Source organism: Gallinula chloropus (assembly GCF_964237585.1).
Source record: "Gallinula chloropus genome assembly, chromosome: 15".
In the NCBI taxonomy this organism is placed as follows: Eukaryota; Metazoa; Chordata; class Aves; order Gruiformes; family Rallidae; genus Gallinula; species Gallinula chloropus.
The window spans coordinates 7494010-7506063 of NC_140100.1; the positions used below are offsets into that span (position 1 = coordinate 7494010).

The 12054-nt window shown below is 44.9% G+C and overlaps 1 protein-coding gene across 1 annotated transcript in view; it reads left to right on the plus strand.

Annotated features, from left to right (window-relative positions):
- TTYH3 (tweety family member 3) overlaps positions 1-12054 on the plus strand; it is a gene marked incomplete at both ends in the record, with an annotated part of 71057 nt that overhangs the window by 35259 nt on the left and 23744 nt on the right. Inside the window, 3 exons of the mRNA XM_084271187.1 lie at positions 3130-3299; positions 10592-10703; positions 11288-11508. Of these exons, the coding sequence (XP_084127313.1) occupies positions 3130-3299; positions 10592-10703; positions 11288-11508 (503 nt within the window). The remainder of the gene's footprint in view (positions 1-3129; positions 3300-10591; positions 10704-11287; positions 11509-12054) is intronic.

A 12054-nucleotide genomic window follows, 5' to 3' on the forward strand; every position in this document is an offset into this window, starting at 1 on the left:
GGCATGGATTGTAGTTTGGAACACACCGACTGGAAGTGGCTGGTTTGTATGGAGAGTTTTCATGCAGTATACAAGGTCATTTATTGGTTTAATTGATCCACAGTAATATAAGGCAAAGTCTTGGAGTATAAGGATTGATCTAGCTAGTATGTGCTTAGGTAAAACATCAGCAGCTCTGGGTTCCCTGATACCGTGCAGAAGAGCTATCCAACCCTGGGTGTTTTTCCTGCGTTTCTTACTGTGATAGTGCCTATCTCTGTGCCCATCACCTAGATGTATTCTGCCCCTTTTTTATGCCTTCCTACTCCAATGAAGAGTGGCCGTGCCACGAATCCTGGCAGCCATACTGGAGCTGAGAGATGCTGTTAACACTGAAGCAGGCTGCAAGCCCCATCCCTGCACAAAGCCAAGTGTACTCGGGTCTCTCAGTGCTGGTAGTGCTGCTCACGGTTCTTCCCTGCGTGCTGCTTTTCACTTTTATTTTGAAAGTGCTTCCTCCCACCGTAGCTCCCTCTCCTGCCAGCCTGGCTGATACCACTTGGATTTACGCTCATTCTCAGGGACTGCTCCGTCTCCGCTTCTGCCGTTAGTGTCAGCACAGCGGTAAAATGTTGCTCCTCCAAGTTGTCTCCTTTTTCCTGTAAGGGCAGTTCATGCATCATTTGCTATAAAGGTTCTGATAGCTCAGCAAATGTTCAAAGATGAATTGATGCTCTTTTGTGGCAAAAGGCCCAGTGCATAATTTTACATTTACTCAGGATAACGTGGCCTTGGATAACCGAGTCCCAGATTTACTGTTGCGGGATGGAGTGTCTGAGGGTTTATCCAGCCTCAAACCCCCTTTTTAAATACTGTCATTTAATCCTGACAAGCAAGCAGAGGCATATCTTTGGTTGCGACCAGGCTTTCACTGCCAGCCGCTCTCTGGGTCCTAAACTGACTCATCAGTCAGAAAGATTAATCACTGTTCTGCTGGATGATTTCACTTGTCATGGCACGTATCTATTAATGGAAAACAAATATTCTCTGCAAAATGAAACACAGATCGTGGTGTGTCAGCCAGCCAAGTCCTTTTGGCCAGATGCATAAATTAAAGCATGCCTTAAGTGGCCCTTCAAAGCCAGAACTCCAGGTTGCTTGCTGCATGGCAGTCTTTAATTATTTTTTTTTTTAAGGTTTGCTTTCTTTTCCTCCCTTCCAATGGGGGCTGTCCCCCTACATCTGGAGCTGCAGGGGGAATTTGTTTTCACCTGGGTTCATCCTTCCAGCAGTAATGCCTTTTAGCACGTGTGGGGAAGGCTGAGGGTGTGAAGGAAGAAGCACAGGCGAGCGCCGCAGGAAAGCTTTGCGTTACAGCAGCCTGACGTGCTTAAAAAACACAGGATATCCCTGAGGAGCTTTGGTATGCCAAATGTGTTGGTTGAATTAGTATCGAGTGCTCGTGCATGGCAAGGCTTCAGAAGTGGGAGAACGTGGGGCTCTGAGTGCAGCTTCCCTCTGGAAGGCCCCTTTCTGCTCGGGAGCTCACACGGCGTGCACACCATCTGGTGTAACGATGGGAAAAGGGGATGGGGCTGTTTCCCTTCCACCCCCCTTTTCTCCCTTCAAAAATCCAAAAGCTCACTTTCTGTGATGAGTTTCTGCTGTTCGGTTGGGGAAAGCAGCACCTGTCAGCTCACACCTGTCCCAGTGCACTTGGAGGGCTTTGGGTGGGTTTGTTAGGGGTGGGAAAGCAAGTAGAACTCCGTGGAGTATCTGTGATGTAGCAATTAGCTCGTAGTAGCGTGACTCTCGTTATGTATGGCGATGGGCCCTGCAGTGTGTACGCACTCACGTTTGCTTGGCTGGGAAGGATGTTGTGTGGCTCGTATAGCTTGCTGGGGTAATGACTCCGCAGGGAGTACCTATGGAGCAGCCGGGGGGGAAGAAGGAGGGGAGGAAAGCCTACAAAGGGCAAGGTAGTACCAGACCCTGTCAGAAACGATAACCAGTGTTGTTGGGTCTTATGTTAATTGCAGCATTCTTTCTTTAGTTTCTTTGACCAGAAGGAGGTTACTGTTTCAATCAGGAGGAAATGTATAAATGTTCTTTAAGGAGTTTCTGAGTGAGGGGAAAAAAACCCCAACAAACCTTTGTTTAAGATTTGCTGATACAGTTTTATCTGCCTTCCCAATATTGGGGTAGCAGGAGGTGACTTAGGTCCTTTCCAGCTATTCAAGTGACTTTTAATAAGTGGATGTTTGTCACCATTACCAAGGGTTTATCCAGAAACGCTTATGGGTAAAATAATTCATTCACGTGGAAAGTATAGCTGAATTTGCTGTTATAATAGATTTTTAACACTTCTTTTTTTTATTATACCTAACAAAATTGGTTTGGTCTTTGGGGGCTTTGGACAGGATTTTTTTAAATAAAAAGAAATTGGAATGGTATTAAACACTTACTCTTTCCTCACAGGGATATCTGACTAGAAATAGGTATAACACAATAACTCAGCTTGTGACAGCTCCAAACCTGTGTGTCTGCAGCATCCACATTTGTTGTACCTATATATGTGGATGGTATATGGAGGGGTTTAAGTTTTATTCCAGGTCTACTCTGAATAGAAGCATTGCATGGGGATTAATATTTTTAAAAAACCAATCTCACGCATGTATAACGAATTCCACCCCCTTTCAAACCCACTCATGCACTTAGAGTCCTAATGAATAAGCCTACATATTTATTCATGAAGATTAAAGAACTGTACAGATAGATGCAGCTGGCTGAACTGTATTTTTTCCTTTTTTTTTTTTTCTCTACCCCTTTAAATGTGCTGACCTCTGATCAGGAGGGAAGAGGAAACCCACTTGATTCACTTGGGCCGTTTGCAGGCTGGGACAGACTAAATGGCTCAGCTGTTACTGCTTAAGTACCAAACATGGGATGGAAATAGGGCAGGAAGTGAGGCTAAAAATTTCCTGTTTATATTTTCAAAAATATACCAAAAAAAAAATCACAGAACTTGTTTTCAAGGTATGCCTTCAGTGCTGTCTCACTGCAGCACCCTTAAACCTCTGAGCCCTGACTCGCGTTCCCTCTGTAGCTGTGCCGTGGCCAGATGTGACTCCTGTCTCTTGTTTCCCACAGGCCCTGTTGCTGTTGGGTGGCATCGCTCTTTCCTGCCTTGCTCTGGACCTGCTCTTTCTCTTGTTCTACTCGTTTTGGCTGTGCTGTCGCCATCGGAAGAGCGAAGAACACCTCAATGCTGACTGCTGCTGTACGGCATGGTGCGTCATCATCGCAACCCTGGTGTGCAGGTACGGTCGATGCCTGAAAGGATCTTCCCTCTTATTTGAGGTGATTTATCCTGTGTGGCCACTTTCATATTTGATACAGTGCAAGTCATGTCAGAAATCCCTCTTTCCACTTGGTACATGAACATCTTAAATATCTATAGTGTATTTTCTTTCTTTCTACCACTTGCTGAACTGCTCAGTGGCTGAACAATGTGAAAAGGAATAGGAAATGTCCTGCTCTTTGATACTTTGCAAGTGGTAAATAAAGCACACTGTGTCCTTGGGAGCTTATAACTTTATTTAAAAGACTTTAAAAGATTTATTTAAAGTAGATATAGCTGAAATATTTATCAGGTCTAGATGAAGATTTCTTAGTCTAGCGTCCAAAAAGGATGACTATGTTGTAAAGTAGATTAGAAAGAAGGCAGCACAGATGATTCTTTTGGGTTTGAAAGCCTTGGTATTTCACTGGAGTGGATATTTGGGTTTTATGCCTGTATAAGACACTGCTGCATTTTGTTGTCTGTACTGGGAGCAGCATTTCATGTTGTGATTGAGCAATATGAAGCTTTTAGAAAGGAGGTGAGAAGCAGGTTGCTGAAAACCAAGAAAAATCAAGTAATTAGCGCATCATATGCATGGAAGTTAAAAGGAGAGAGTTTACATTTTGTTTTGTGGGTTGGTTGGTTTTTTTAGTCAACATAAAAAGAGGATCCCATTTCTCAGAAAGATAATGGAGCATCTGAAGGCAGGAGCATGTTTGTAAACTTCTGGAAGGAGCTGTGCACGTAATGTGTTTTGGGTTGGGCAGAACGAGTCCTCTGTGCGGGATGGCTGCGCGCCCTGACATTGAGCACTGTGCATCTTACCAGTTCCAAGCACAGGCTGTCGCTCTCCAAGGGTCCAGGAGTTTTCAACAGCTCCAGCAGGGCTGGGGCATCTGGGACCAGTCTCCAGGAGATAATGACAAGACAGGTGTATTTTGTGGTGTCTCCTGGCTCGCTCTTTGCATTGCCCCACTGATAGATGGTGAACCTGATGTGTGATCTTTCTGGGTGGAGCGTGTTCCTTGAAGGCTGTTTGAGGGCTAGTGGTGCTGCTACTGCAGTGGTGTATTAGGGGAATAGAAAGCCCCTCAAGTACTGGAGCAAACTTTGCAGCAGAGACGTGATGTTGAGAGCTGAGCAGCTGGGGACAGATTTGCACGTAGAGGCAGGGCCTCTGTGCTGAGGAGAGCCAGTGCCCTACCCAATACTACCAGTACTACTCAATACTGTGTCCTGGCAGGGAGCTCTCTGTTCTTTGCTGGCTGCAAATAGATGCCTGGAATGGAAAGGCAAACTGAAGAATAACCTGCAAAGAAAAAAAATCCCAACCTCATTCACCTTTCTTTTTCAGTGAACCCGAGAGCTTCAGCTGCATCCATTCCACTCCACTGAAAGTGCTGTGGTCCTAACCCTTTCTTGCAGAAGCTCTGGCTGATGCCATTTATAGTTGTGCTGCTGCTACAGGCTTTTGTTAGCTATTGTTATGCAGTGTCTGTGTCCAGGATAGCTGCTGCAGAGTGGTAGTTGTGTTTGTTTTTATTGTGGGAAGGGTTGGAAGGAGGTGTTTTGCACATCTCCCAGAGCATGTGAGAGACAATATGAAGTTGGAAGGTCAGTGTGAAAATTCTGGTAAACTTGATGTGACTCTCAGTCAACTTCAAGCTGGAGAACTTCTTCGGCTTCCTCAAAAGCTGAGGCATTGGTTCCCATCCTTGGTGTACTATTTGTTTTTGCAAGTATTCAGTGCAGGAGTATCCTCAAAACTAAGATTCCACCTGAATCTACACTGATCTTGGGTGAATGTTTGTCTTGACTTTTTTAATGAAGTTTCCACTCTGAAGGTGTTCTTTAACAATAGCAGGTTGGTACCAACTGTGGTCAGTGAAGATGCTGTCAAGTGCTGCTGCTCTTCGGTGAAGACAGGGTCAGTTTTCTGCCCCTCTTTGAGCAGCTGGATGAGAGAGTGCCCTCACAGTGTCCTGTGTTGAAAGGGTCCCATAAAGAGCATCAAGTCCAAACCTCTTGGTGGTCTGTGCTCAAAGCCTGGCTGGGAATGCAGATACTTCATCTCACAAGCCAGAAATCTAATCTATGCTTGTAGAAAGTCACAGTTAGGTACTGGTGGTTAAAGATCAGTCCACTGGATCCTAACTGTGCTTTACACAAAACAGAAGTGCAAGGCTGGCAGATGCTGCTGTGCTTCAGTGATGTGGAATAAGGCTATCCAGAGTGCCTGCCTGACAGGGGCCTGACCTGGGAGGCAGTTTGCACCCACATACACAAGGGCAGAGAAGTAGCATCATAGTAAAGCAGCAAGAGGTTCCAAACAGCAGCTGGCCTGGTCTGTCTGTGTACTGTAATGTGGAGTATTGTCTTCCTAGCTGAGAACTAGTTAACTCTGGTTAAGTCCAGCCATGCCTAGTAGATGCTTATCTAGGTAGTACTTAATCCCAAAGGGCTGTTTGTACTATGAATCCTGCTGAGTCTGATGGATCACTGTGTCCTAATGACTTGATATTTCCTGCTGAGCAAAACGAAGAATGCTGAGCCAGCAGGAAGGCATAACTGGTTACCAGGAGCTCTCCAACAAATGTCTCTTTAATGAGTCTTCCCAGTTGCTCTAGCCACAAAGCTGCAGGAATGATTTGTCTAGATTATTCCTTGAGTACTCAGTTCATTTCTAGTCCTTACTGATTTTGATTGGTTTCTGTGTATGGGGAGTTGTCTTGTAAATCATCTCATCCATCAGTTAGGTGACCCTGACTTTCCCAGAAGGGAGCTCAGCTCTAAAGGTGGGTGGGAGGCTTCATGGCAAAGGTACCTGAAAAAAAAATGGGTACAGATAGATGGTGAAAACTTGCTTTCTCAAGTGCCAGTAATAGCGCTTTCCCTCGGCACCAAAGTGCAAGGTGGTAATTAGACAGACAAATTAACATTCCTCCTGAGAACGAGAAGTCTAAAAAGGGCTCTCCTTATGAAGTTCCTGTAATTAAAGATGACTTGGTGTAGTTAGATTATTCATTTCGAAGGATGTGATGTGAATGGCTAGTGTTCATCTCTTCAGACGGGTGACTGGGTACCTAGAGGGGTTTTTCTCTGTGCGTGGCTATTGCAACGGAGGATGTCTCTGCCAGGAGGCATGGATATGCTCTCTATCAGGATAATACTCTGCTGTTCATATATAATTGTTATAACCCAGGAAAGGTTTTTTGCTAAAAAAAAAATTAGCTGAAATTAATTTGGAATTACACTTGATTTTTCTTATCTGGTTCTTTATTAAGGGATGTCTTAAGGCCACATGACTCCTGCTATGCTCCAGACCTGAATTTCCTTGAGTCTTGCTGAAGTGTGTGTGCACAACATGTGGTGCTTTAAGCCATGCTGTCGTATCTGTAGGAACACAGAGATATCATGGCATGCTGCTCTTCTGTCTCATGTCCTGTAGCTCTTTGAAGAACTGGTACAGTGTGCCATCTCTCTCCAGTGTCTCTCTGTGGGTGTGCATCAGTGAGGATAGTGTTAATCTCAGGAGAGGGTTTCCTAAAACCAAAATGACGAAGTGGTCAGTTGGCTTTTAAACCTGCAGTACGGAACACCAGAAGCAACTATTTCAATGGCCCATGAGAGCTTGTAAGATTGATTTTTAAGATTTTTGTTTTTAATTATTATTATTCAAAACTATGAGTGAGAGAGAAGACAGTGGAGAGATGGGGGCAGTGGAAATGACAGGAGACTGACTAAGGTAGGTTTGGGAGGAAGAACTGAGGATGGGACAATGTGGGTTTGGTTGGAGAAAGGCATGTGTGAGTGCTAGGGAGGGGAGTGCAACAGGAGTAAGAACAGCTGAAGTGGAGATGAGTTTCCTATAGAAGCATCGAAAATGCGTTGGAGTATCTTCCAGAGGGTGCTAGGGTGGAAGAAAGCTGTGTCATTCAGGAATGCTGTTCATCTCTCCACGCTGCGTGACAGAAACGCAGCTTCCCGAGCGGGTGGTGATTTTGTCATCCTGTGCTCAGGGATGGCTCTGCTCTGTCTCAGGCTGCTGAGCCTCCCAGGCTTTGTGCAAGAAGCCACGTGATTTGTCCTGACCTCAAGGACTTACACTGTTGGGTTAAGATGAGTTGGGTTAAGATGAGTTGATCTATTTTTACTTTAAAAGAATGTGCTTAAATAGAAGGAGCCCCTCTGTTTCCTTTTAATCAAATAAAAGGTAGTTAAAAACTAGTGCAAATCCTTAAATCTGCTTTAGACAATAGCAACTTATACCAGCGTGTGTAGGCAGGGATTTGAAAGAACTGCTGGATTTAGACGAAGCCAAATGCAAACAGAGAACTAAAAAGCAGTGGTTAAAGCAGTGGTTCTCCCCTCTTCCCCTGCTGCCTGCCCTTGTGCTCCAGTCCCTCCTTGATCCCAGTGTGGGTCTGGGCAGCTGCCCCCAGGCTGGGCTTTGGGATGGTTTCCTTCCTTCTCTAGAGTGATAGGAAAGGGAACTGCCACAGAAGGGTACAGCCTGCTCTGAGGAGAAGGCAGGGCTGTGTAAGTGGTGCTTGCTGGCTCAGGGTGTGAATGCAGAGCTGGGCAGTAATGGAATAATTCATTCTTTATGTGTAGTTCCCAGTCAGTGGGTGATACACACGTCCAGAGGAATTCGTTACTTGAATTAAATGGCTTTTATTCCCGTTCCTGTCACCCTGGTTTTCTTCAGGAGTTGTGGCTGTGTGTAGAGGGTTAAGGGCAGCTGGGGCTGTGGTTCATGCAGGGCTGGATAGGAAGAGCCTCTGAGGATAGGATGGCTGCTGGGGTGGTTCTGCTTTCAGTCGGGTGACAAGTGGCAAGTCACTTGCCTGTAGTTGCTCACGCTTCATAAATGGTACCTTTGAGCAGGCTGGCTAGCATACCTAGTGTTGCATCTTGAAGGACAAGATGACTGCTGTTACTTCAGAGTGCTGTCTCTGATTCTTTTCCACCAAAACAGTGCTACTGTGCTGGGAATACTGAGAGCCAAGCAGCAGGCATTGGGCACTTACCAAGCCTTTGCTGAAAGAAAAGGCTTCTAATAGCTCTAACGGGCTGAATAAAAATCCTTTGCCAATTAAAGGGATCAGATCTGCATATTCAATGTCAGGAATGTTCTGGACTTTATTTGGTGTCTCTAGTAGAAACTACTGTTGAGGCTTGCTGCTGCCCAGGAGAGTGAAAGGGTCTGTCTGAGTTAGTTTGCTGTGATAAGATGAGGGGGAATTCAAGCTGGAGGTTTAATTGCTACAATGGGGTGCTGAGCTGCCTTATCCTGGGCATAGTTCTGGATCTGAAACTTCTCTAGTTCAAGTGGAGAGGGTGTTTGTGTGTGTCTTTTTGTATCCCCTCCACCCCTGTGCATGTTACCAAGCTCTGGTAATCTCTGCATTCCTCCCTGTTTGCAGCTGGCTTTTATCTCACTAATTATCAGCATCACTTGCATTAAAAAAATGCTTGAGGAACAGTATTTCTGAAGGAGGAGACTGATTTCTTGAATTTAATGCTAATTATTAAGTTGTGTACCTGCTGCCTCTCTGTACATGATGCAGGCTGCCTGCTGTCCCTGGAAGACTCTTCAGCTGAGGCTTTTATGGGCCAAGCTCTCAATAATTTATGGAGACTCAATTGTTGGAAAAAACATAGGAATGACACAGATTTTCATAGTGGATCTGCTTCCAGCGCATGATCTTAGCTTCTGTTTCTTGTATGCATGAAGAAAAAGTAGAAATGCAGCCAGGTGAACTGTGTCATTCTGCTCACTCTGAGGTGGATGAGCCCAGGGAAGGAGGGCCAGATGTTGTCTCTTCACAAGAGAGGAGCAGAGCAGAAATGGTCATTTGGACTGCAGATTGGTGTATGTGTCAGAGCAAGTCTGTGCAAGGGTCTGACACAGCCCACTTGGCCTGATGGCTCGGGTTCACTTCCCACACGGGTGAGATGGTGCTGAAGGATGCCTAACATCCTTTAGTAACCTTTCCTGTTAAACAAAGGCACTAGGCTTGCTTGTTTGGCTTGTTTCCTTCCTCTTTTATTCATCCTTCAAACCAGCTCTCTAAGGGCAGTGCTCTAACCCAGCACAAAGTTCTGAAGAAACAGTTTCACCCAGAATAACTTTAGATTTACAGTAAAACAGCCCCCACCGTCCTTTCCACTGCCTCAAACACAACCTTGGTGTCTTGAGAACCTTCCCAGAAAAGATTCTGGGTGTGAACCATGACATGAGAATGGGAAATTTGTACCTTGGTGAAACTTGCCCTGTGTTTAGTTGGTGTGACCCCTTCACAAGTTCTTTCCTCCTCTATTATGAGGAAAAATGGTCTTGGAAAGAGGAGCTGTGAATTCCTGCAGTGATGGCTTAATAGAGGAGGTATCACTGACTTGCATGAGGTAATCTCCTGTTTGCAACTCATTTACAGGATCTTCCTCCTTTAAGTGAGGCTTAAGCTAATATGGTTTACTTCATAATTGGGGCAGACTGATATGTGTGGACAGTTATGGCAAATCAGCTGATAGGTGGTAATTTGCTAAGCAGCTTGAGTTGAATTGTGTCTGCAAGCTTGAAATTCGCTTGCTTTAAAAATAAATAAGTCTCTTGTCCCACTATGTTATTAAGCCTTCCTTCTCAGTACTCTGAATCAGGGCAATGCAAATGTCTCCAATGTGGAGATAAATCAATATAGATGATGCCCATGGATACCTTCACAGTGTAGAGAAGAGGGCATGGATAATGTATCAGGAGGAATCACCACCATGGGCAAGTAGTCAGTGCAAGCTCTTTGTGTCTTGCTTTTAAAACATGAAATGAAACAATCTGTGTTTCATGTCCAGAGAGAACACGTCTCCTGACATGGCAGTGGTAGCTCTTGCAGGAGCATCTGGAGAGCTGCTTGGCTGGATGGATTTCTAGTTGTCCATGGCTACATCTGGACTCTCCAACAGGTCTCTGACGGACTTTCATTATTGTACCATAACTGAAACACACATTGAGAAGGGATGGTGTTCCTCTTCATCACAGGAGCTATATAGACAATTGGTGGCAGCATGGAAAACAAGGGTGAATGTTTACATGTTTTCTTTAGTGGTTGTTGAGGAGCTTGACTACCCCAGCTGCCCCTTGGGAGGTGTGCAGCTTCCCTTTCTGGGGAGAGTGCTGATGTGACTACCAAGGGTGCTGTAGCGGTAAGCTGTGCATCATGTGGCTCATCTCTGAGCTTTAACTCTACCCTGTCCTGTTTCCTTTCTCTGCAGTGCTGGAATTGCCGTTGGCTTCTACGGGAATGGGGAGACCAGCGATGGCATTCACCGGCTGACGTACTCGCTACGCCACGCAAACCGCACTGTGGCAGGTGTCCAAGACCGGGTAGGCACTAGCAAATGGGGAGTGTGGGAACAAGCAAACTTGCTCAGCATCTCTTCTCTTGAATCTGGCTGTGCCTGTATCTTCTCCCTCTTTTTCTGTTAGCCTCTGGGCTTAGGGATGTGGTAGAATTTCCATTAATGGAGCAGTGATTTCTTCAGCTCTTCTAAAAATACCCAAGAAGCACAGCTTGTTAAATGAAGTCTTCTCTTTGCTAGGTTTAAAAAAGGCTTCTGATCAGCTCTTTTCCACACCCAGAAGAGAAGGCAGGCCAAAGCAGACAAGTAGCTTAGTAAAATGTATCATTTCAGTACAATCAGTTGCTCCTGTGCTACCTCTGATTTCATGGCATTGTGCTGCAAAAATGTGTGCGTGTGTTAAAGGCTCAGCTGAGATGCCATTGTTGGGCTACTCACAGGCAATTTACTTAGATGCTTATAAGTTGCTTTTAAAACATTAAGTAGTCTGAGCCTCTTCAGAAGACTGCAAATCTGGAAGCAGTGTGTAACTTGCTAGTAAGGATGAATCATCTTTTACTTCCTGGCCTTTAATTATTTTAAGGGGGTTTTCTCTTTGCCATACTGTAGGTACTAGATACCACGGTGGCCCTGAACCAAACAGTGGAACCCAACTTGCTCATCTTGGAGGAGATGTTCACAAAGCAGACAGACTACCTGCATGTTATCCAGAAACTGCAAGGTCTCTTGGATGATCTGGTCAGGCAGGCAACTGAGATCCCCTTTTGGAAGAATGAAGAGCTGTCTTTGGAGGAGCTGGCAATTCAGATTGACCTCTATGACTGGTACAGGTGTGTATCATGCTGTAATGTAGTGGTTGTAGCATCTGTTTTCTGCAATAATGATGCTTGGTCCACCCAGCTGATTCATTTCTTACAGGAAAGTTGTGTTTGGTTTAAATCAAAGTGCATGGTGACAAGTTGTTTCTAACTGTGTTTACTGCCAGCTGAGGGGAAACTTGCTCTCAATGTACAAAACCTGTAGATTGTATTCTAATGTTGGGAAAGAAACAGCCACAGAGATAGGTGCTGTTGTGTCCTGATAAGCACATTGTTGTAGTATGATACATTAACTACAGTAGAAAACAGCACTAGTTCCATAAGCCAGCATCATGCCCTAACATTTCTTTTTGTTACACAAAGTTAATCTAAGAATGCATCATTTCCACAAAAGAAAACCTCTAGTCATGCATGTGAAATAAAAAAACTGAAGCATTTCTAACAAATGTCTAGAAAGTTCAGGAAGCTGCAGTGTTTTCTCTTCACCTTTCAGTGTCTGGCTTTGGAAAACTTTGCACTAGAACAAGATGAGCCTTTTCCTTTCTCAACAGCTGCGTG